The sequence below is a fragment of the Heterodontus francisci genome, chromosome 6 (assembly GCF_036365525.1).
Source record: "Heterodontus francisci isolate sHetFra1 chromosome 6, sHetFra1.hap1, whole genome shotgun sequence".
Taxonomy (NCBI): domain Eukaryota; kingdom Metazoa; phylum Chordata; class Chondrichthyes; order Heterodontiformes; family Heterodontidae; genus Heterodontus; species Heterodontus francisci.
In genome coordinates, this window is record NC_090376.1 from 56,043,068 (window position 1) to 56,069,202 (window position 26,135).

Below are 26,135 nucleotides of genomic sequence, written 5' to 3' on the forward strand. Positions count from 1 at the left end.
GACAAAACTTCCAGTTTCTTCAGAGATGAGCAAGCAGTTACATGGTTCTATCAATCCCCTTTGTTTTTTTGAGGTCCAAAGTCTAAAAACCAAAACTCCTCCTCGGTGGTGTTGCTAGTTTTTACCCCCCGGAGGGATGTCTCCACTTGTGAATGCCTCAGGATGACAATGAATGGCTTGCTAACGAGGATCATCTGGCTAATCTACTCAGTTAGCCAAAGCATTACTCTGGCTGGGCTTCTTGTTAGAATTTTTGTCTCCAGTCCAATCTTCTGGTGTTTCAAACGTAAATTGCAGTGGCCATTTTGGCTGCTAGTTTTTTAAAAAGTTAACTTGTAGGATTTTTTCCCATTAAAAGTCTAAGGCAAGTTTCCAACCGATGAAATTGATATTCCTCTTTTGACATATAGGGTTTTTTCCTGACAGTGTAAAGTGCTGGAATTTGGCATCATTGCTTGTGCAAAGGATGTTGATATGTGGCAGACTGTCAGGTTTGGAGCTGTGTAATATTGAGAGTGCACCTTCACTCTGCTGTTGAAGAGAGACTTGTCAGTGTTGCAGCCTGCGCTGTGGTAGGTGTGGGTATGAAGAACACTGGGCAGATCACGCCTCCTCATGATGTCTCAGTCTCATTGTGGCAATGTCTGCCCTGGAAGAAGGTGTTGGTGGTGCAGAGTTCATTCAAGGCATGAAGCTCAAGAAGGCATTGTCTGTTATCATTGATCTTGTCCACCCCATGACGACTGAGGCACGTTGACCATGAATCACTGTCTGCCCCAACACGTGTTGAATAGCCTCTCGCCATTTGGGGTGCTCCTCAGAACATCACCTAGGGAGTTATAGAAATGCTCTTTATCTGAGGGGCCATAAATATAACACTAATAAATCCAACAAGGGATTCTGGAGAAACATCTTTACTTAGAAAAATGTTTAAAAATCTTGGAAAAATTAGACAATCCGGAACTAGTTAAATACTTGAGGAACAAAAGAATGGTTGATGTGGACAGGGTGAGATGGAGTCAGGCGAAAGCAGGTTCCTGTGGAGAATAAACATTAGTACGAAGCTGTTGGGACGAATGGCCTGTTTCTGTGCTGTAAAATTCCATTTAGTTCTATGTATCCTTGGGTAATATGCACAGCGCTGCTTTATGTACATCTGCCGTCTGAAAGGAACAGTAGAAAGGGCTGTTTAAACATTTTATTTAGCATTAATTTTGTATTTTCTCCCAACACAAGACGAAGTGTTACATCTGTAACTTCCTACTTTTGTACCATCGAACTCACCTTGTGAAGGTGAGCGAAGCCCCGGCTTTTCTTAGAACTGATTGGCGGCTGTCCGAGAGCTTTATCAATCGATTGGTCGGGGCCGCGTCAATCACAGCGCGTTTCCCTGGTAACGGCGATGTCAGTGGCAGTGAGGGAAGTGCTGTCATTCAGTGTGACTGAACCCGGAGAGCTGAGCAATTTCACCTGGGACTGAGCACCTCCGGCACTAGGTCTGCACTAGAGGGGCAATGTTTTACCGAAGGAACTCAAAGTCAAAGGATTCAGTGGATCTGAGCTTTTTAAACAATGAGGAAATGAGTGCGGTCCTGGACGTGCTGGAGCGGGATAAGGAGATTCAGAGGATGAATAATGAGAGGTTGAAGTATGTAGTTCCTGTGCTGCTTGTTCCATTACTTGTCAGTGTTCGGGAAATGTTGCAGAGCTGACATTGATAGCGCTGTCTGAAATTCCAGGCTTGTTGAACTGTGGAGCCAGGGCTGTTATGGTTCCCTCATAAATGTTTATGATCGTAGCTGTGTAAAGGAAAGTAGTGGATGGTTTATTTCAGCATGCTGTAAAGACTGGAACAATGCAATAACATATTAACTTTTACCTGAGAAGGGATTTTTAATATTTCCAGACTCTCATTTCTAAATGACTGATCTTGTCCACTTCGATGCACGAAATGTATAGAGCCAAAATTTACCGATAAAGTACAAACCAGCTTGGAAAGGAACTGTGTAAATCTACCATACAAAACCGCCGAAAGCATAGAGCAGAATTACCCATAACCGATGAAAGTTAGCGTGAGTAAACGTTGTAGGGAAGATTCTTATCTATGATTCAGACCAATACAGTACAAAATGATAAAGGAAATTTAATCTTGGGGCATCGCCAAACTAAAAAACATTGTTATAAAAATTACATGAATACAGGCAATATTACCAATGTGAATAATTTCACCAATCTGACCAATCTTCAGCCTGAGTAATGTACGTGTTAACAAATACCGAAGAAGGGTCACTGACCCGAAACGTTAACTCTGCTTCTCTTTCCACAGATGCTGCCAGACCTGCTGAGTGAATCCAGCATTTCTTGTTTTTGTAACAAATACCTGGCCGGTCTCCAAATATTTTCAGTTGTGTGGGGGCGTGGGCGGGGCGAGTCTCCACACCGAGAATGGCAGCTGCTGGATGCATTCAATTCTTTCAGTTCACTAACTCCTCCAGTGAGTGATCTCCCCACACCAGCACCATAAGATAAATGAAACAGCATTACAGCCACTGTTTCCAGAAAGCGAGTCCTGAATCTTTAAAAAAAAGTAATCGTTACGTAATTTGATTTTGGAAAACATTTCTCTCCCAATCGGAACTTATCGACAGTTGAGTGACAGTTTGTCGACTGATCCTTCCCTATACTGAGTTCTGTTGCTGTGCTAAAAGGTCAATTACTTCCATGTATGGCACAACGTTGGATACCAGGAATATTTTTTTAAATATCCAAAATATACTTTATTCATAAAAATCTGTAAAAAAAAATACATTCCCAAACAGTTTAAAACAGCATCAAGTCAAAAAATACAAACAGTGCAAAGGTGATCAGTTTCCTTCAATACAATCATGAGTTGCCTCACAACCTTTCCATTTCATTTGTCATGCCATTAACATTTTTACATTTTACAGCAAATGAAAATTTTTCCGATACAGTTCGAGGGGTTTCCCATGGATCGAGCTTGGTGGGGGGACCTTACACTGTGGTCTTTCCCCATTGAGCCTTTGCTGCGGCTGCCCCAACCTTTAGTCCTGGACCTTGGAATGTGCCAGTCTGCAACATTCGGTCGTGGACAACTCTTTGCGCTGGAAGACCAGCAAGTTTCGGGCAGACCAAAGGGCGTCTTTCACCGAATTAATAGTCGTCCAGCAGCAGTTGATGTTTGTCTCAATGTGCGTCCCTGGGAACAGCCCGTAGAGCACAGACTCCTGTGTTACAGAGCTGCTTGGGATGAACCTCGACAAAAACCACTGCATCTCTTTACCAGGAATATACTGATGTTCGTTACACCCATTGTTGCTGGGTTGCAAATGATGGGAAATACATAACATGCCATGATTCTGTCATTTGAGTCCGATGATAGTACACCTGCCCATGTTTGGACCCAATATCACCCTCAGCAGAAAAAGAGACTTGCATTTATGTAGCACTTTTCACGACCACCGGACATCTCAAAGCACTTTATAACCAATGTATTTTTGAATTGTAGTCACTGTAGCCTGGTGTTGCTGGAGGTGGGGGCACCTGGTGGAATGGCTCCATGTCTGATTTTTATCCTCTCCCCCCACCCCACAACCCCTCAGGTTGCAGCAGTTAAAAACATGAGGAAAATTGACCCCATTACATTTTGTAAGCAAATGTCTTTAATTGTGAGTGGTGTTTTAATTGCATCTTTTATGATGTATTTTGATTTCCAGGATATATGATAAAATACGCTAGGCTTTCAGTGCCCAGTTGTTTAAAAGTGATGCTTAAAGATAGCCAGCATGGATTTGTGAAAGGAAGATCATGCTTGACTATTTGAATTCCTTGATGAAGTAACAGAGAGGGTTGATGAAGAGAATGCAGTGGATGTTGTTTATGTGGATTTTAAGAAAGCATTTGATAAGGTACCACATAAAAGGCTGGTTAACAAAATTGAGGCTCATGGAATAGGAGGATCAGTGTCCAACTGGATAGAAAATTGGCTTAAGGACAGAAAACAGCAAGTTGTAATAAATGGTTACTTTTCAGACTGGAGGATGGTAGACAGTGGTGTTCCCCAAGGGTCAGTGCTGGGAACACTGCTTTTTTTGCTACATATAAATGACTTGTGTATTGGAATACAGAGTGGAATCTCAAAATTTGCTAATGACACCAAATTTGGAGGTGCAGTGAACAGTGAGGATGATAGGAACTGTCTGCAACAGAACATAGATAGTTTAGCGGAGTGGGCAGGGAGGTGGCAGATGGAATTTAATACTGGCAAGTGTGAGGTGATGCATTTTGGCAGACGAATAGGGAGAGGCGATATATACTTAATCATACAGTTCTAAAGAGTGTGGAGGAACAGAGGGACCTGGGTGCATGTTCATAGATCTTTGAAGGTGGCAGGACATATTGAGAGAGTGGTTAATAAAGTATATGGGATCTTGGGCTTCATAAATAGAGGCATTGAGTACAAAAGCAGGAAAGTTATGCTGAACCTTTATAAAACTCTGGTTAGGCCCCAATTGGAGTATTGGGTCCAGTTCTGGTCATCGCACTTCAGGAGGAATGTAAGGGTCCATGAGTGGGTGCACAGGAGATTTACCAGAATGGTTCCAGGGATGGAGTATTTTAGTTACAAGGTTAGGTTGGAAAATCTGGGTTTGTTCTCCTTAGAGCAAAGGAGATTGAGGGGAGATTTAATAAAAGTGTACAAGATTATAAGAGGCTTAGATAAGTTAGAGAAGGAAAAACTGTTCCCGTTAACAAATGATACAAGGAATAGGGGAGACAGTTTGAAAGTTTTAGGCAAAAGACACAGGGGAATATGAGGAAGCACTTTCTTACGCAGTGGGTGGTAATGACCTGGAGCTCACTGCCCACCAGGGTGGTGGAAACGGAGACGATCAATGACTTTAAGAGGAAGTTGGATGGCCACCTGAGAGAAATAGGCTTGCAGGGCAATGGGGATCGAGCCGAGGAGTGAGACTGACTGCATAGCTTCATTGAGAGCTGGCATGGACTTGATGGGCTGAATAGCCTTCTTCTGTGCCCTAAATGACTCTATGACTCTATAACATCACTTCTGACTGTCAGTCCTCAATAGCCAAGGAAAATTCATACAGTCCAATGATTGAAAAGCTGCAATGCTTGTGTAGAGGCCTGAAAATGACAGCCTGCATTGCTGGAGGCATTGTTTATCTTTTTACCACAGTGCAGCTGCCTCCTGAGGTGCTGATCTAAGCCATTTCATTTGGTGCATCTGAGCACCTTAGGAGACAGTCATGTTGCTTCATTGATCCTATGGTGCTCGTGCTGACGTCAAGCCATAAGAAACCAATAAAGTTTGAGGGTGTGAACCTTCTCAAATTTTTTTGTTGATCTTTGCTTTGTGTTTATCTTGAAGGTGTGCCAAGTCCTATTCCAGTACTTTGGTATTGACTGATAAGTCCAACATGCATTCTATTTATTTCCTAGAACAGAATCTGCAAATAATGAGTTCAGAAGTTCAGATATTGATAAACATTTTGTGTATAAACATGCTGAAAGCCTAATGGGAACCGAATAGTTCAACATTTCAGCCAATGAAATTTTGAATGCTACTCCTTGATTGTTTATTTCTTCAAGACCAATGGAAACCAGTGCTTTCTTTCCCAAAGTATTTATGTTCATTCATTGAAATGGCGCTTTAAAAAGTGTTTCCCTGAAAACTGGACACACATGAATAACCAGCCCCATGACTGCAATCCTTTTGTAAAGTAAGTAATCAACGGCTAAAGGCAAAGCTAAAGAAACAAAATGGCTGGTTCCATGGTGGAAATTGATTAAGGTGTTTCCTACGGTAAACATGGCTTCAAACAGTTGCTTTATATGGGCAGATTGGCTTATTTGAGTGGTATATTTTGAGGTGGCCTGGATGGATCCTGTTACAGAAATCAATGCCATGTGATCTTCACAGGTAGAGAAAGAGCCATCTCAGTCAGTAAATCTGTCCTCAGCAGTTGGCACAGCTCAGTCACTGTCTCTGAGTTAGGAATTCTGACATATACAGGTAGGAGTTTGTAAACACTGGTCCTTAGTTATTAATAGCAGCAAACATACAATCTGACCTGCAGATGTTGTTACCTTATGCATTGATCCTCCATATGAAATCACTAAAGCGATTCCCATACTGTCAGTTTTGTTCGGTAGACCTTTACTGCAGTAGCAAGTGGGAAGATTTCAGGAAAATGCGGTTTTGCAAACTGAAGACTTCAACATAAAGGCAGATGGATAAAAGGAATTAAAAGTATTAAAATATTTACTGCAGAAGTAAAGAAATATTTGCCAGCAAAAAGTATACAAACAAAACCACTTTAACATTTATATAGTGCATTTAACTTAGTAAAATGTCCCTAGGTACTTCACAGGAACATTATCAAACAAAATTTGACACTGAACCACATAAGGAGATATTAAGATCGATGACCAATAGTTTGGTCAAAGAGGTAGGTTTTAAGGAGCAGCTTAAAGGAAGAGAGAGAAGCACAGCAATTTAGGGAGGAAATTCCAGAAATTAGGGCCCAGACAGCTAAAAGTACAGCTGCCAATGGTTGAGTGATTAAAATTGGGAATGCGAAAGAGGCCTGAACTGGACAAATGCAGATATCTTGGAGGGTTGCAGGGCTGCGAGAGATTATAAAGATGGGGAGGGGTGAGGCTATGGACGGATTTGAAAACAAAGATGAGTATTTTAAACTTGAGGTGTTGTCGGAACGGGTGCCAATGTAAGTCAGTGAGCTCAGGGGTGATGGGTGAATGGCAGTGCTGCAAGTTGGGATACAGGCAGCAGAGTTTTGGATGAACTCAAATTTATGGAGGGTACAAGATGGAAAGCTGGCAAGGAGAGCATTGGAATAGTCAAGTCTAGAAGTAACAAAGAGATGAATTAGGGTTTCAGCAGCAGATGAGCTGAGCCAGCAGCGAAGATGGGTAACGTTACAGAGGTCGAAGTAGGCGGTCTGGGTGATGGCTTGGATCTGTGGTCAGAAGCTCATCTCAGGGTCAAATAAGACACCAAGTGTTGTGAATGGCCTGATTCAGTCTCAGACAGTTTTGAGAGAAAGGGATGGAGTCAGTGGATAGGTAACAAAATTGGTGTTGGGACCAAAGACAATGGTGTCAGTCTTCCCAGTATTTAGTTGCAGGAAATTTCTGCCCATTCAGTACTGGCAGTGTGACAATTTAGAGACAGTGGAGGAGTCAAGAGAGGTGATACCAAATTAGAGCTGGGTGTCGTTGGTATCCATGTGGAAACTGATGTGTTTATGGATGATGTCGCTGAGGGGTAGTATGTAGATGAGAAATAGGAGGGGGCCCGAGGATAGATCCTTAGGGGTCTCCAGGGGTAACAGCAAAGGAGCACATAAGGAAGCCATTGCAACTGATTCTCTAGCTATGACAGGATAGATAAGAATGGAACCAAGCAAGTGCAGTCTCATCCAGCTGGACGGTGAAGGAGAAGCATTGGAGGAGGATTAAATTCACCAATTTTAATCACTCCATTCGTGGCTGTGCTTCCAGCTACTAAGGACCCAGGACCTGGAATTCCCTCCCTAAGCCTCTCCGCCTCTCTTCGCCTTTAAGATTCTCCTTAAAATCTGCCTCTTTGACCACGTTTTTGGTCATCTGTCCTAGTACCTCCTTGTGTGCCTTAGTGTCACATTTTGTTTGATAATGCTTCGGTGAAGTAGCTTGGGACATTCAACTATGTTAAAGGCGCAACATAAATACAAGTAGTTATTGTTGTTTTGTTGTTGGAGTGCCTCAGGGTGGAGAGAAATTTGAATCCTACTCATTCTGTACTTCATTATGTTAATTAATTTTCTTGTGTGTCATTCCTGGACAAAGTATACTTCATGTGGTGGCTTTAAAAATCAAATTTAGGAGATTTCTTTCTGGAGAATGAATGAAGAATTGAGTTTATTTTGCTTTCTCTGTGTCTAATGGGACTGGGTGGGAACTTTATCTCCTTTTTAGCCTTTTGTCTTTTTTGCTTCGTTCAGGTTGCCTTTTATATTTTGGCACAGTGTTCTTTATTTGTACAATATGACAGCGTCCGGAGTATTGATTACCTTGAGAATGATTTTCTTGGAGTATTGATTACCATGAGAATGATTTTCTTGGAGTATTGATTACCATGAGAATGATTTCCTCAATTTAAAATGTTAAGAATACATATTTTGCAAGATAAAATAACTGTCAAATTAGAAAATGTGGCAGAATTGTCATTTTGCAAAGTTCTGCCTGTAAATTACATTAAACTTGCTGTAAAAAGTAATTTTTACATTTGAGAAAATGATAGCGAAGGTGAAAAGCACACCAGTCCAGCTGGTCACAGCACAATGCTGGGCAAGATGGAAAACATATTCTTCCCTTGCAGGTGGTTACTCTCTACTGTTAACCCTGCAGTGGTGTAGAGCAGTGCCACAGAACTCGTCGGACACAAGAAAACAAATCAGTGACGGAGATGCAAATGCAGAGGAATGCATGAAACAGATTGTGCACTGTAGGGTAGATTTACATTTAATTATTGCTCAATTTTTTTTTACACACAGTTTCATAGGTGGTGACAGAAAATGGGGTGGGGACCCATTAAACTGGATTGCCATGCATTCCTGTGGCTGTCTTACCACCGTCACTTCTGTGGCACATTGGGCGAGCACATGAGGCTGTAATGACATAGTGACATCATACACCCTCTTGCCATCACTAGCATCTGTTTTACGCTGGAAGTTAATCAGCCCATATAAAACAGGCATCCAGCATTGCTTAATTTGAAAGCATAAGTGAATTTAAAGGGCCACAGCAGGTATAGTAAAAAACATGGTAAAATCCTAATACCTAAAGACTCCTTTCTCTACTGGCTGCTGACAACTGAATTTGAGGCTTTTATTTTTGCCCCACTCCCACCTTAAGGAGGCCACAATGCTAATTATTTACTCAAAGGGAAATTCAGCACTGCAATTCCTAATTGTCATTGCCTTACTAAAAGTAGCTGCTACGTTTTAAAATTTAGCTTTATATACAGAGTCCTCATTTCACTTTGGAGGAAATCCTGGAACAGAGCTAAATAAACATGAGCTGTATATTTACACTTGACTCTGGGAATGCCTTCTTTTTTAACCCATTCTTCTCTCTGTACCTGGAAATGAGAATTGGTTTAAATATGAAGGCTCAAATTTGTTAACTTGACAGTTGTGCATAAACCATATCTGGTAACAATAATAATTCAGATCAGAATTTAATCTTATTCAGGTATGAACTTTTCTTCTGGCTGCTCTGCGAGACAAAGGGAAAAGTTGGTTATGGTGCTTAGATGATAATGAGACTCTTCGCAATGGGTTGCTTGATGCTGCTTCACTTCGTTTTCCTACAACTCATTGCTTGCTTTATCTTGTGTCTGGCAATGTCTGTTAACTCTCACATCCTGCCATTAAAAGCCAGCAATAGTGGTAGAATATAAAACCCCAAGTGACAAAACATAGCAATTTTAATCTAAGGTAGGGATAATTTTTTTAACTCCCAGCAGCATCCCATTGTGCCGATTCTGCCCAGACACACTTCTCCCTATCTCTGTAATCTCCAGCTCCATAACCCTCCAAGATATCTGCACTCCTCTAATTCTGGTCTCTAGAGCATCCCAATTTTAATCGCTCCACCATTGGTGGCCGCACCTTCAGTGGTCTCGGCCCCAAGCTCTGGAATTCACTCCCTACACCTCTCCGCCTCTCGACCTCACTTTCCTCCTATTTAAAAAACTCCTTAAAACCTACTTCTTTGACCAGGCTTTTGGTCATCTGACCTAAAATTGCCTTACGTGGCTCAGTGTCATATTTTGTTTTATATTGCTTTTGTGAAGCGCCTTGGGATGTTGAGGTGGAAATAGGCAGTCTTAGTGATGGCCTGAATGTGGTACTATCTGGATGTTATGAAAATGAGCTCTTCTGTTCTGATGTCCTACATCCACAGCAAGATGAAGAATTATTGAAACACATAATGAAGGTGACATGGATGATAGAAACTGTTCACATTTCTGGAAAGAACATTTAGCTTAAGTGGCAGGTCTAACCTTTTTTCTCTGTATTACTACTAATGGCTGATTTCATTTTTAGGGAAATCAAGAAGACAAATCAAGACAAATTATGGTTGAAAGGAGTAACAGGTCAATGGTTTGAAGAAATAAGGAAAGAAAAATTTAAAGATCAGATTGACTTAACCAAGATACTTAAAGTGTCCCATACCTGGAGTTTGAGAAAGAAAAGCAGGACAGGTTAGTAAATAATTTGTTATTGCCAAAAACTGATAAAGACCGAGAATAGTTTCTGGTTTAATCGAAGCATGAACATTTAATGTAAGGTAACATTTTCAATATTTGCCAGTCATCAAAAACTGTGTTTTTACAATCTTAATAAACTAGATTGTTCATTAAACATTTTTTTTAATTCATTCGTGGGATATGGGCGTTGCCCATATCCCACAAGGCCAGCATTTATTGCCCATACCTAATTGCCCTTGAGAAGGTGGTGGTGAGCTGCCTTCTTGAACCACTGCAGGCCATGTGGGATAGGTACACCCACAGTGCTGTTAGGAAGGGAGTTCCAGGATTTTGTCCCAGTGACAGTGAAGGAACGGCGATATAGTTCTAAGTCAAGATGGTGTATGGTTTGGAAGGGAACTTGCAGGTGGTTGTGTTCCCATGCATTTTCTGCCCTTGTCCTTCTAGGTGGTAGAGTTCGTGGGTTTGGAAGGTGCTGTGTAAGGAGCCTTTGTGCGTTGCTGCACTGCATCCTGTAGATGGTACACGGTGCTGTCACTGTGCGTTGGTGGTGAAGGGAGTGAATGTTTGTGGATGGGATGCCAATCAAGTAGGCTGCCTTGTCCTGGATGGTGTCAAGCTTCTTAAGTGTTGTTGGAGCTGCACCCATCCAGGCAAGTGGAGAGTATTCCATCACACTCCTGACTTGTGCCTTGTAGATGGTGGACAGACACTGGGGAGACAGGAGGTGAATTTCTCATAGAAACATAGAAACGTAGAAAATAGGAGCAGGAGTAGGCCATTTGGCCCTTTGGGCCTGCTCCGCCATTCAAAAAAGATCATGGCTGATCGTCTAATTCAGTACCCTGTTCCTGCTTTCTTCCCATATCCCTTGATCCATTAGGCATTAAGAAATATAACTATCTCTTTCTTGAATATATTTAATGACCTGGCCTCCACTGCCTTCTGGGGTAGAGAATTCCACAGGTTCACCATCGTCTGAGTGAAGAAATGTCTCCTCATTTCGGTTCTAAATGGCAAACCCCGTATCCTGAGACTGTGACCACTGGTTCTGGACTCCCCAGCCATCGGGAACATCCTCCCTGCATCTAGCCTGTCTAGTCCTGTTAGAATTTTATAGGTTTCTATGAGATCCCCTCTCATTCTTCTAAACTCTAGTGTATATAGGCCTAGCCGACCCAATCTCTCCTCATACGTCAATCCTGCCATCCCAGGAATCAGCCTAGTAAATCTTCTTTGCACTCCCTCCTTGGCAAGAACATCCTTCCTCAGATAAGGAGACAAAAACTGCACACAATACTCCAGATGTGGTCTCACCAAGGTCCTGTATAACTGCAGTAAGACGTCCTTGCTCCTGTACGCAAATCCTCTTGCAATGAAGGCCAACATACCATTCGCCTTCCTAATTGCTTGCTGCTCCTGAATGCTTGCTTTCAGCGACTGGTGTACAAGGACAGCCAGGTCTCATTGCACCTCCCCCTTTTCCAATCTATCACTATTCAGATAATAATCTGCCTTTCTGTTTTTCAAACCAAAGTGGATAACCTCACATTTATCCACATTATACTGCATCTGGCATGAATTTGCCCACTCACCCAACTTGCCCAAATCACATTGGAGCCTCTTTGCATCCTCCTCACAGCTGACATTCCCCCCCCTCCTCCAGCTTTGTGTCATCTGCAAACTTGGAAATGTTACATTTAGTTCCCTCACCCAAGTCATTAATATATATTGTGAATAGCTGGGGCCCTGCGGTACCCCACTAGTCACTGCCTGCCACCCAGAAAAAGACCCATTTATTCCTACTCTCTGTTTCCTGTCTGTCAACCAATTCTCAATCCATGCCAGTATATTACCCCCAATCCAATGTGCGTTAATTTTGCACACTAACCTCTTATGTGGGACCTTATCAAAAGCCTTCTGAAAATCTAAATACACCACATCCACTGGTTCTCCCTTATTTATTCTACTAGATACATCCTCAAAAAACTCCAGTAGATTTGTTAAGCATAATTTCCATTTCATAAACCCATGCTGACTTTGTCCAATCCCGTTTATGCTTTCCAGGTGTTCTACCACATCCTATATAATAGACTCTAGCATTTTCTCCACTACTGATGTAAGACTAACTGGTCTGTAATTCCCTGTTTTTTTCTCCCCCTCTTTTAAATAGTGGGGTTACATTTGCCACCCTCCAATCTGTAGGAACTGCTCCAGAATTTATAGAATTTTGGAAGACGACCACCAATGCATCCACTATTTCCAAGGCCACTTCCTTTAGTACTCTGGGATGTAGATTATCAGACAGGAATGAATAATTGTTGTAATTCATGCACACGTTCTTTAAATATTATCCATTGCCTATCCACCGTCAACCCTTTTAGTAAAGTTCCCCAATCTACCATAGCCAACTCGTACCTCATACCTCCGTAGTTTCATTTATTTAGATTCAGGACCCTAGTTTCAGATTCAACTACTTCACTCACCATCTTAATGAAGAATTCTATCATGTTATGGTCACTCCTTCCCAAGGGACCCCGCTCAACAAGATTGTTAATTAATCCTTTCTCATTGCACAATACCCAGTCTAGGATAGCCTGCTCTCGAGTTGGTTCCTCAACGTATTGGTCTAAAAAAACATCACATACACACTCCAGGAAATCCTCCTCCACAGTATTATTGCTAATTTGGTTTGACCAATCTATATATAGATTAAAGTCACCCATGATTACAGTTGTACCCTTATTGCATGCATCTCTAATTTCCTGTTTAATGCCAGCCCGTACATCTCCACTATTGTTTGGGGGCCTATGGACAACCCCCACCAACGTTTTCTGCCCCTAGGTGTTTCTTAGCTCCACCCATACAGATTCCACATCATGATTTTCCGAGCCAATATTCTTCCTCACTATTGCATTGATTTCCTCCCTTACTAACAACGCTACCCCTCCTTCTTTCCCTTTTTGCCTGTCCTTCCTAAATATTGAATACCCCTGGATATAAAGTTCCCATCCTTTGTCACCCTGCAGCCAAGTCTCCGTAATCGCAACTATATCATAACCATTTATATCTATTTGTGCTGTTAATTCATCTATCTTATTGTGAATGTTCCATGCATTAAGACACAATGCCTTTAGATTTGTCTTTTTAACATTGTTAGTCATCTTAGTTTTATTTTGCACTAAGGCCCCATTTGTTTCTCACCCTTGTTTTCTCTGCCTTCCAATTTTGCTTCTTACCTTTCTGTCTTTCATTTCTATCCTTGTTTCCCCCTCCTCTGTCTCCCTGCTCAGATTCCCATCCCCCTGCCATTCTAGTTTAAACCCTCCCTGACAGCACTGGCAAACACCCCTCCAAGGAAATTGGTCCCGGTCCTGCCCAGATGCAACCCATCCATCTTGTACTGGTCCCACCTTCCCCAGAACTAGTCCCAGTGTCCCAGGAATCTGAATCCCTCCCTCCTACACCATTTCTCCAGCCACATATTCATCTGATATATCCTGCTATGTCTGCTCTCGCTAGCACGTGGCACTGGTAGTACTCCTGAAATTCCTAACTTTGAGGTCCTACTTTATAATTTACGTCCTAACTCCCTATATTCAGCTTGTAGGACCTCATCCCTTTTTTTACCTATATTGTTGATACCAATATGTACAACGACAACTGGCTCTCCTCAGAATGCCCTGCAGCTGCGCAGAGACATCCTTGACCCTAGCACCAGGGAGGCAACATACCACCCTGGAGTCTCTTTTGCAGCCGCAGAAACGCCTGTCTGTTCCCTTTATGATTGAATCCCCTATCACTATAGCCCTGCCACTCTTCTTCCTCCCCTCCTGTGCAGCAGAACCACCCTAGTGCCATGAACTTGGCTCTTGCTGCTTTCCCTTGAGCCATCTCATCCAACAATATCCAAAGCGGTATATCTGTTAGAGAGGGGGATGGCCACAGGGGACTCCTGCACTACCTGCCTTCCTCTACTCTGCCTGGTGGTCACCCATTCCTTTTCTGCCTTTGCACCATTTGCCTGCGGTGTGACCACCTTGCTAAATGTGCTATCCACGACAATCTCAGCATCGCGGATGCTCCACAGTGAATCCACCCGCAGCTCCAGCTCCGTAATGCAGGTAACCAGTAGCTGCAGATGGATACACTTCCTGCACACATGGTCATCAGGACACGGAAGCGTCCCTGATTTCCCACATTGCGCAGGAGATGCATATCACGGGTGCGAGTTCTCCTGCCATGACTTACCTTTAGATTACTTAGTTATTCCCTTTAATTAAAAATATTAATTACGCTAGGGGCCTTGTTCCACTCCAAACACTACCCAATACAGTCTAACGTCCTTACCTTTACTTTTGAAGCTACTGATAAATCCTACTAAAAATCAATACAGTTCACTAGTTAAAATAAACCTTACTCAAAAAAAAGCGACTCACTTGTTCCTTATTATTAAGCTATTTGCACACGCACCCTAACACTGGTGTACTATCTCAGCTATTTAGAGTTATTCCCTAACAGCAGTTACTCACCAACCAATCACCTTGCAGCTTTCCTGTGACGTCACTGCTCACTTTGTTTTCAAACTCCGGCGCTCCTGGACTCCTCTCCATTGCTCTCCCAGAAGGTAAGTGCTCTAGGCTGCGATCCTTGGGCTCTATTTTTTCGCTGCTCGCTCTGTGTTCTTTCCGCAGGTCCACTCCTCTCCGCTGCTCTCCCGGAAGGTAAGTGCTCTAGGCCACGATCCTCTGGCTCTGTTTATCCGCTCCTCACTCCGTGTTCTTCCTGCAGGTCTGCTCCTCTCCACTGCTTTCCCGGAAGGTAAGGATTCCTAGCCTCTGACCTGCTCTTGTAGCCACGGTATTTATATATGGCTACTCCAGTTCAGTTTCTGGTCAATGGTAACCCCCAGGATGTTGATAGTGGGGGATTCAGTGATCGTAATGCCATTGAAAACAGAGTGCAGATTGCAAGCTGAGTGTGGAGATTCGAGTTTGGTGAGTGGGGATTTTAAGTGTTGTTATGTCCAAAAAATTCTGGTCTGCAGTTTCTGGGATTTACCCTCTAGTTAAAGTAGGGTTAAGAAAGTAAAGTATGTTTCTTACAGTTTTAGGCAGGGATAACAGGCTTGACTGCAGAGTAGCTGATTAGTTAAATAGCTGACCAGTCTAATCTGGTTGCTGCAGTTTTAGCTTCAAAAGGTATAAATACAGAGATAAAATCAAAATACTGGAAATCTGAAATAAAAACTGAAAAAGTTGGAAATACTCAGCAGGTCTGGCAGTATCTGTGGAGAGAGAAGCAGAGTTAACGTTTCAGGTCAGTGACCTTTCATCAGAACTGGCAACGGTTAGAAATGTAATAGGTTTTGAGCAAATAAAATGGGGGTGGGGCAAAAGATAACAAAAGGGAGGGTGTTGATAGGATGGAAGGTCAGAGAATAACTGACCAGAAGGTCATGGAGCAAAGGCAAAGAGTGTGTTAATGGTATGGTGAAAGACAAACGTTTGTGCAAAGAGAGTGTTAAATGACAGAATAATGAACAGCCCTGGCCAAAAGCACAAACATGAAAAAAAAAACAGTGGGCAGGCACATGGTAAAAAATTGTATGATGGAACAAACTAAAATAAAATAAAAATAATAAAAAATAAAACTAAAAATAAAAAAGGGGGGCCAATCATGCTCTGGAATTATTGAACTCAATGTTCAGTCCGGTAGCCTGTAGTGTGCCTAATCGGTAAATGAGATGCTGTTCCTCGAGCTTGCATTGATGTTCACTGGAACACTGCAGCAATTCCAGGACAGAGACATGGGCAAGAAAGCAGGGGGGGTGGGGTGTTGAAATGGCAAGCGACAGGAAGTTGGGGGTCATGTTTTCGGACTGAGCAAAGGTGTTCCGCAAAGCGGTCACCCAATCTGTGTTTCGTTCCCCAATATAGAAGAGACCGCATTGTGAGCAGCGAATACAGTATACTAAATTGAAAGAAGTACAAGTAAATCGCTGCTTCACCTGAAAGGAGTGTTTGGGGCCTAGGATAGTGAGGAGAGAGGAGGTAAATGGGCAGGTATTACACCTCCTGCGATTGCATGGGAAGGCACCCTTGGAAGGGGACGAGATGTTGGCTAATGGAGGAGTGGACCCGGGTGACACGGAGGGAGCAATCCCTTCAGAATGCTGAAAGGGGTGGGGAGGGGAAGATGCGTTTGGTAGTGGCATCACGCTGGACGTGGCAGAAATAGCAGAGGGTGATCCTTTGGATTTGGAGGCTGGTGGGGTGGAAAGTGAGGACAAGGAGAACCCTGTCGCGGTTTTGGAGGGATGGGAAGGGGTGAGGGTAGAGGTGCGGAAAATGGGCCGGACACGGTTGAGGGCCCTGTCAACCACAGTGGGGGGGAATCCTCGGTTGAGGAAAAGGGAAGACATATCAGAAGCACTGTTGTGGAAGGTTGCATCATCAGAGCAGATGCGTTGGAGATGGAGAAATTATATAGTATAAATACAGAGGTGTGGGTGCAGCCTGCAACCATGTGCAGATTGCAAGCTGAGTGTGGAGATTCGAGTTTGGTGAGTGGCGAGTTCGGTGAAGGGGAGGAGGTGCTCCATTTTTCTAGTTTTTTTTCTACTTTTTAAACCCTCCAGTATTTGGTTCTTGCTTTGGTGAAGTGGAAGGAGCTGTTTGGTGAGTAGCTGGTAAACTATTCTACTTATAATAAATAGTCTGTAAAGTTAAGGTATGGCAGGGTAGCTTTGCCGAGTGGAATGTACAGCCTGTGGCATGTGGTAAGTCATGGACACACCATGAGTCCTAGGCAAACACATCTGCAGCAAGTGTCACCGGCTGCACAAGCATGAGCTCTGGGTTCTGGAACTCGAATGGCAGCTAGAGTCACTGTTGTGCATCTGCGAGGCAGAGGACTACATGGATAGCATGTTTAGGGAGGTGGTCACACTGCAGGTTAGGAGCATTTAGGCAGCTAGGGAATGGGTGACTGCCAAGCAGTCTAAGAGAACCAGGCAAGTAGTACAAGAGTCCCCTGATATGATCTCACTTGCTAATCGGTTTTCCATTTTGGATACTGGTGAGGGTGATGGTTCTTCAGAGGAGTGCAGTCAGAGCCAAGTTTGTGGCACCACAGGTGGCTCAGCTGCACAGGAGGGGAGGAAGAAGAGTAGAAGAGCAGTAGTAATAGGGGATTCATTAGTTAGGGGAACGGACAGGCATTTCTGCGGCTGTAAACGTGACTCCAGGATGGTGTGTTGCCTCCCTGGTGCCAGGGTCAAGGATGTCACGGAGTGGCTGCAGGACATTCTTCTGGGGAAGGGTGAACAGCCAGAGCTAGTGGTCCACATTGGTACCAATGACATAGGTAGGAAGGGGGATGAGGTCCTGAAAGCAGATTTTAGGGAGCTAGGAAGGAGATTAAAAAGCAAGACCTCAAAAGCAGTAATCTCAGGATTACTCCCAGTCCCACATGTAAGTGAGCATAGGAATAGGAGAACTGAATGATTGAACATATGGCTGGAGAACTGGTGTAGGAATGAGGGCACCAGATTTCTGAGACATTGGAACTGGTTCTGGGGCAGGTGGGACCTGTACAAGATGGACGGCTGCATCTTAGCAGGACTGGGATGAATATCCTCGTAGGGAAATTTGCTAGAGCTGTTGTGGGGGGGGGGGGGGTTTAAACTAAATTGTCAGGGGGGTGGGAACCTGAGAGGGAGCTCAGATTGGAGGGGAGCAAAACTGGAAACTTGTCAGGGGTGTGGGAACCAGGAGCAAGTATCAGAGAGGAATACCAAGGAACACAGAATACTGGGGGAGATAGATAGCATGACAGTAGGGAATAGTAAGTTATTAAGTGGGGTCAGAGTAAGGGAGAAAGTAATAAAGTCTGAATCAAGGTTAATGTGCATGTAAGTGAATGCATGGAGTGTGGTTAATAATACTGGTGAGGTACAGGCGCAGATTGCCATGTGGAAATATGATGTTGTGGCTATAACAGAGACCTGGATCATAGAAGGGCAGGACTGGGTATTAAATATTCCTGGATACAAGGTGTTCAGGAAAGATAGGAAAGGGAAAAATGGGGGAGGAGTGGCGGTATTGATTAAGGAGAGCATTGCAGTGCTGGAGAAAAAGGATGTCCCAGAGGAGTCGAAGACAGAATCAATTCAGCTAGAGCTAAGGGACAAAAAAGATGCAGTTACATTGCTCGGTGTTGTCTATAGGCTACCAGCTAGTGGGAAGGACGTGGAGAAACAAATTTGCAAGGAAATTACAGAGAGGTGCTAATATTATAGGCTAGTTATAATGGGGGACTTTAATTATGCAAACATAGACTGGGATAATAGTAGTGTAAAGGGCAGTGAGGGGCAAGAGTTCCTAGGGTGTGTTCAGGAAAATTTTCTACAACAGTATGTTGCTAGTCTAACGAGAAAGGAGGCACTGCTAGACCTGGTTCTTGGGAATGAGGTCGGCCAAGTGGATCAAATATCAGTAGGAGAGAATTTAGGGGACAGTGATCATTGTATCATAAGGTTTAGGCTGAAAAGGACAAAGAGCAATCCAGGGTAAGAATAATTAACTGGGGGAAGGCCAACTTCAATGGGGTAAGAATGGAGCTGGGGCGAATAAATTGGAGTCAAAAGCTGGCAGGAAAACCGAATGATGAACAATAAGCTACCTTCAAAGAAGAGATTGTTCGGGCACAGTCAAGGTATGTTCCCTCGAAGGGGAAAAGGAAGGCAAACAAATCCAGAGCTCCCTGGATGACAAACAGGTAGAGATTAAAATAAAGAAGAAAAAGTGTGCTTATGACAGATGCCAGGTAGAAAAGACTATTGAGAATCAGGCTGAATATAGAAGGCTTTGCTAAGGGCATGGCTAGTTCTGGAGCACGAGTCTTCAGTACGATTGCTGGAATGTTGTCAGGGCCCATAGCCTTTGTAGCATCCGGTATCTTGACCCTCCCTCCATTGGAGGCACCGCATCATACCACGGAGTTCTACAAAGACAGGATATATGAGACCCGTGCCAGGTGACCAGCGGGCCTACAGAGCACTATCGATGCAAAGATGACCCTGCCTTGGCAACTGTGCCTTTCCTATTTCTTCTAGCAGACTCCCTGCTGGCCCTCAGTGCCCATCCTTGCCAATAGCCGACCCTCTCAACCAGCAGTCTGGAAACCTAAACCTCTCACCTAACAGTTTGAACACCCGATACAGCCCCCCAAAACCAAGCCCCACTTGCAGACCACCTGAGACCCTGCTCAGCTGGCACTCCCACCTGAGACCCTGCTCAGCGGGCACTCCCACCCGAGATCCTGCTCAGCTGGCACTCCCACCGGAGACCCTGCTCAGCTGGCACTCTGCTAGATGCTAGAACAATTGTAAATGTTAAATCTGAGATTTGTAGATTTTTGTTATTCAAAGGTACTAAGGGGAAAAGGTGGATATATGGAGTTAGGTTACAGATCAGACATGATCTCATCCATTGGCGGTACAGACTTGAGGGGCTGAATGGCCTATTCTTGTTCCTATATTCCTCTCCTCACTCAGACCAATACATTGACATCACTGTACTCTATGGCAGTTTCTTGCCTATTCCAACATTGTCATCATTACAAAATTCACAGACAAACTTTAAGAACCCAACAAAACTTTCAGCAGCTCCATATCATTGGCAGATCAAGGTTCATGAACTCTGACCGTACTATTCCGTTGGCTGGTTCCTAGGGTACAGCAACTGTGATTTGTTGTTGCTTGGTCTAGCTAGGGATTACTGAGGATCCAGTTTGGGGCTGTCACATAACTTTAGGAGCTGCCTCATAATGATCAGTTAGTCACATCATGTTCAATTCATCGGACCATCTTCACTTGCAATAAATTTAGAATCATGAGGTCCCACCATTTTTAAATCTATAATAGATATATAATTCTCATTGGTAATGAATAATTCTCAAATGTTAACTATTATACAAAACTTTATCCAAAGATTATGCAGTTTTGCTAATAGCTTTGTTTAGTCACTGGTCATAATAGTTTGTTTAAACTGTAATTTAATTGAATTTTATGCCCAGTTACATGTGAAGGATATTTCACATTTACAGAAAACAAATGAAAGCAGTTTTGTAATCCACTAATGCAGAGAGGCCTGTCTTTCCCTGAATTTCCACTTGCTTGTTTCTCTTCCAGCTTTAAGTGACTTGGAGCTTACACAATCAAAAAGCTGTCCACAGAGCAAAAATGGGATCAGTCATATAAATTTTTCAGATAATTCCAAGGGAGACAACGGTCAAGATCCTGTTTCCAGGCCCACTGCTTCTTCTGAATCTGCAAACCAAAACACAGAGCCTCCTTCAGAACAAAACCAGTAAGTTTACCTGATGGACTGTGTAGTTCTGGATCAGTGTGTTTGAAGTAGAGCCATAACTTTAAATAATAATTGTGAGTGCTGAAAGTCTAAAATAAAACTAGAAATCATAGGAATACACAACAGGTCAATCAGCATCTGAAAGAAAAAGACCAGCGTTTCAGGTGTAACTCATCTTTGTCTTCCAGATGCTGACTTACCTGCTGTGCATTTCGATCTACAGATTGATACTGGATCCAACCTTTCTGCTGCTGGACTGACCACCACTGCAGACACTTCCTGAAATTTATCCTTACTTTTGACTCCAATCCAGAACTAGGTCCTAAGAACATAAGAACTAGGAGCAGGAGTAGGCCATTCAGCCCCTCGAGCCTGCTCTGCCATTCAATAAGGTAATGATTGATCTGATTGTGGCCTTAATTCCACTTTCCTGCCTGCCCCTCATAACCCTTGACTTCCTTGTAAATATTTTTTTATTTTATTTATTTATTTAGAGATACAGCACTGAAACAGGCCCTTCGGCCCACCGAGTCTGTGCCGACCAACAACCACCCATTTATACTAATCCTGCATTAATCCCATATTCTCTACCACATCCCCACCATTCTCCTACCACCTACCTACACTAGGGGCAATTTACAATGGCCAATTTACCTATCAACCTGCAAGTCTTTGGAGGTGGGAGGAAACCGGAGCACCCGGAGGAAACCCACGCAGACACAGGGAGAACTTGCAAACTCCGCACAGGCAGTACCCAGAACTGAACCCAGGTCGCTGGAGCTATGAGGCTGCAGTGCTAACCACTGCGCCACTGTGCCGCCCAAATCAAAAATCTAACTCAGCCTTGAACATATTCAGTGACCCAGCCTCCACTGCTCTCTGGAGAAGAGAATTCTAAAGATTAACAATCCTCTGACAGATGAAATTCCTCTTCATTTCCGTCTTAAATGGGATACCCCTTATTTTGAAACTGTGCCCCCTAGTTCTAGATTCCCCCACGAGGGGTAACATCAACATCTAACCTGTCAAGCCCCCTCAGAATCTTATACGTTTCAATAAGATCACCTCTCAATCTTCTAAACTCCAATGAGCCTAGTGAACCTTCTCTGAATTGCTTCCAATACAAATATATCCCTCCTTAAGTAAGGAGACCAAAACTGTAAGCAATACTCTAGATGCAATCTCACCAATGTCCTGTACAGTTGTAGAAAGATTTCCGTACCTTTATACCCCCCCTCCCCCTTACAATAAATGCCAACATTCCATTTGCCTTCCTAATTATTACTTGCTGTAACTGCATGCTAACTTTTCGCAATTCATGTACAAGGGCTCCCAAGTCCCTATATACCGCAGCATTCTGCATTCTTTTCATGTAATTGTTACGACCGAGGCAGGATGAGTGCACTGTCAATTTAGTCCCACTTCTCCACAGGTCACAACACATCAATAAATTTTCCCACTTACTGAAAGAGCCAATTCGATACTCTATTTGTCCCCATAATAAAGTACACCAACCAGGTTTCTTTAATAAGCAACAAAATCATCTGTTTATTATAAAACCAAGTCTTAACCAATAATGAAGTAAATATATTCAGAAATTGAAATATTAAAGCTCCATATTATTTATATCCTAGTCCTCACACACACTCACATTCATCAGTTAACTGGGAAAAAAGGGACTTTTGTTTACAGCTGTTTCAAAGAAATAAAAAAAACTTTTACTGAAGATATAGAAGGAAGTCCTTTGCTTTGGTGAGGTGTCCCGAAGTCGAATAGTTGGATGCCACTCGGCGTCTTTCCAGGCGAGGTTGATAAACGGTCTGTTTGGGTAGGCAATCAGAGAAATTCAACTACAGAAGGCTTCACCTGGGTCTTCCATCAGATATCAGCAACAAGGATCTTCTTAAGTCTTACACATTGATGCAAAGTCCTTTTTTTTTAAGATGCAAGATTTCTGCAACCATTCAGGATTTCTTAAAATACAGGAGGCAACAGTAAAGCTTGATGCAGGGATTCTTCAGAGACAGGAGGCAATAGGAATCTGCCACATTTGAAATACATGGTTTCTTCTCAAGAGATGCAGGATTCCTTTTCGAAGAGAAAGGTGGGCAGGTTTTCTCCTCTCCAGGCAGACACAACAACTGACTTTTGCACAATCCAAAAGTGAAACTAAACTTCAACAATCAAGTCACATGACAATCATGAATCTTGGCCTGTCACTCCCTTGCTGAGTTGTTTGGATACAGGTACTTTGCAGTCTGTGTACATTTCCACTCAGTCCAAAACCACAAAGTTCAGCAATTTCTCCAAAATTGCAGATATATTGCAATATAACTGAAATCCTTTACAGTTTAAAAAAGTTTTAACAAAAATTGGAAATCCTCGTAATTTAATAATATTCTGCTTTTCTATTCTTCCTGCCAAAGTGGACAAGCTCGCATTTTCCCACATTATACTCCATCTACCAAATTTTTGCCCACTCACTTGACCTATCTACATTGCTTTGCAGACACTTTGTGTCCTCCTCACAGCTTGCTTTCCTACCCATCTTTGTATCGTCCACAAAATTGGCTACAATACACTCGGTCCCTTCATCCAAGTCATTAATATCGATCGTAATGGTTGAGGCCTCCGCACTGATCCCTGTGGCACTCCACCAGTTATGGTTTGCCAACCTGAAGATGCCCCATTTATCCCGACTCTCTGTTTCCTGTTAGTTAGCCAATCCTCAATCCATGCTAATATATTACCCCCAACACTATGAGCTCTTATCTTGAGTAGTAACCTTTTATGTGGCACTTTATCGAATGCCTTTTGGCACTACATCTATTGTGTTCCCCTTTATCCACCTTACTTGTTACATCCTCAAAGAACTCGAATAAATTTGTCAAACATGATTTCCCTTTCATAAAACCATGTTGACTCTGCTTGATTGCATTATGATTTTCTAAATTTCCTGCTACTACTTGTTTTATAATAGATTCCAGCATTTTCCCAATGACAGATGTTAGACTAACTGGCCTAGAGTTTCCAGCTTTCTGTCAACCCCCACCACCACCTCCCGGCAACCTCCCCCCACAAACCCCCCCCCCCCCCCCCCCACCTTTCTCGAGTAGAGGTGTTACATTTGCTGTTTTCCAATCCACTAGGACCTCTCCAGAATCTAGGGAATTTTGGAAAATCACAACCAATGCATCCACTATCTCTGCAGCCACTTCTTTTAAGACCCTAGAATGCTGGCTATCAGGTCCTAGAGTCATAGTCATTTACAGCACAGAAGGAGGACATTCGGTCCATCAAATCCATGCTGGCTCTCCACAGAGCTATGCTGTCAGTCCCACTCCCCGGCTTAATCCCCTAGCCCTGCAAGTCGATTTCTCTCAGGTGGCCATCCAACTTCCTGTTGAAGTCATTAATCATCTCTGCTTCCAGGGCTTGTGGGCACCAAGTTCAAGGTCATTACCACCCGCTGTATAAAAAAGTACTTCCTCATATTCCCCCTGCAGCTTTTGTCCAAAACTTTCAATCTGTATCCCCTAGACCTTGTACCATTTGTTAATGGGAACAGCTTCTCCATGTCTCACTTATCTAATCCTGTCATAATCTTGTACACTTTTATTAAATCTCCCCTCAAACTCCTTTGTTCTAAGCAGAACAAACCCAGCTTTTCCAACATAACCTTGTAACTAAAATAAATAAGTTGAGAGGGGAGGTGAAGAGGAAAATAAGACTGGCAAAGAGAGAATATGCAAATAGAATGGCAGTCAACATAAAAGGGAACCCAAAGATCTTCTACCAGCAGGTAAATCGTAAGCGAGTAGTACGAGAAGTGGGACCTATTAGGGACAGAGAGAGTAATATACGCTCAGAGGCATAGGGCAAGGCTAATATGCTTAATGAATACTTTGTATCAGTGTTCACTAAGGAAATGGAGGCTGACAAAATATCAGTGGAAGCAGAGAAAGTAGAGGCAATGGACAGGATAAAAATTGAGAGGGGGAAGGTACTAAAAAGGCTGGCTATGCTTAGGGTAGATAAGTCACCTAGTCTGGATGGCTTGCATCCCAGGTTGCTAAAGGAAGTGGGGATGGAGTCGTTATTAATGTATGACCTATTGATGTCTTTGATGTAAAGGAATAAGATTCCTTCTATTTCTCCGTATATAACCTTCTTGAGTTCGTACTAGATAAGATTGCTGTTGATTCTCGTCTTTCTGGAGAATTACCTCTTTCTATTTTGATCTTGTACCCATACCTTTTGCCCTTCTGACAACTTTGGTAGGTTTCTTGTACAGTACCTTCTGTAATAATTATAGTCTGTTTGTTTCGATACGACTTTTCTTTGTCTTGTACCTTCTGATAATCCTTGCTTTGCAATCCTTTAATTTCTTGGGTAGAATTGGAAGTTGCTTTCGAAGTTTTCTTCCCATTAAGAGTTCTGATGGCGATAATCTGCACAATAATGGAGTAGTTCTGTATGTCAGTAGTGTTAATTGGAAATCTTGACTTTTCATCAACATAGTTTTAATGGTTCTGACTGCTCATTCAGCTTCTCCATTTGATTGTGGAATCTTAGGAGATCTTATTAGGTGAACAAATCCACATTCTTCTGCAAAGTGCGTGAAGTAATCATTTGCAAATTGTGGTCCATTATCAGATACTATCTGATCAGGTATACCATGTGTTGCGAAAACTTCTTGTAAAACTCTGATGACTGCTTCAGTTGTTGTTGTTGTGTACATCCAATTGAGAAGTAATCAACTATAATTAGATAGAATCTTCCCTCAAAGAAGAATAAATCCATCGCCAACCATTCCAGGGTCTAGTTGGGAATTGGGTTGAAATTAGTGGTTCTCTTTGACCTTGTCTGTGTACCTGACAATTTTGTTGGACTTGCTTCTTCCCAAGTTTTCGGTCTGTAGCACTCCTGTAGGAATTCGCTGCATTTCTCTTTCTCGCTCTTGTAGTCTTTAAGCGGCATGGCGGTCTCTGCTGTGTTGTGCGGGCTCTCTGGTGGAATCCGGATGCTCTGCAGTGCTCAGGTCAGGTTGGGGGGCTTTCCTGCTGTTCCAGCTCCTGGATTATTCTTCTTCAACTTTCTTCAACCAATATGAAGGTCAATACAAGCTCTTCTACTTAAGAGTGAGAACTCCTGATTGCTTAGGACATACAGTGTTTCTAATATCTGCTTTCCCTTAAATTGAAGTGTTACTTGTAACTTCCCCTTTACTTCAATACCTCCAGAGCCATGTAACTGAGATTATGTTGGTTGCAATACGTGTGTTGAAAGCCACGGCTCTTTATCTGACAGGACCGTCACACTTGCTCCAGTGTCGAGTTTGTAATTCGTAATATGTCCATTGACATATATGTCTGCTGAGCAAAATGTTTGTTTCAGGTCATTGATCTCGCCCAGAAAATATTTTGATTGGTCTGCTGCAG

At 42.9% G+C, this 26,135-nt stretch overlaps 1 protein-coding gene across 3 annotated transcripts in view; it reads left to right on the forward strand.

Annotated features, from left to right (window-relative positions):
- The first annotated feature begins 1,449 nt into the window (after positions 1-1,449).
- Positions 1,450-26,135, forward strand: part of LOC137371321 (serine-rich adhesin for platelets-like) — a 48,474-nt gene continuing 23,788 nt past the window's right edge. The window contains exons 1-3 of one of the 3 annotated variants that reach the window (XM_068033712.1): positions 1,450-1,648; positions 10,158-10,315; positions 20,517-20,694. In XM_068033712.1, the coding sequence (XP_067889813.1) occupies positions 1,515-1,648; positions 10,158-10,315; positions 20,517-20,694 (470 nt within the window). In that variant the 5' untranslated portion in view covers positions 1,450-1,514. Of the gene's footprint in view, positions 1,649-10,157; positions 10,316-20,516; positions 20,695-22,637; positions 22,799-26,135 lie in introns of those variants that run through there. The other 2 variants (XM_068033713.1, XM_068033714.1) reach the window with 2 other exon arrangements.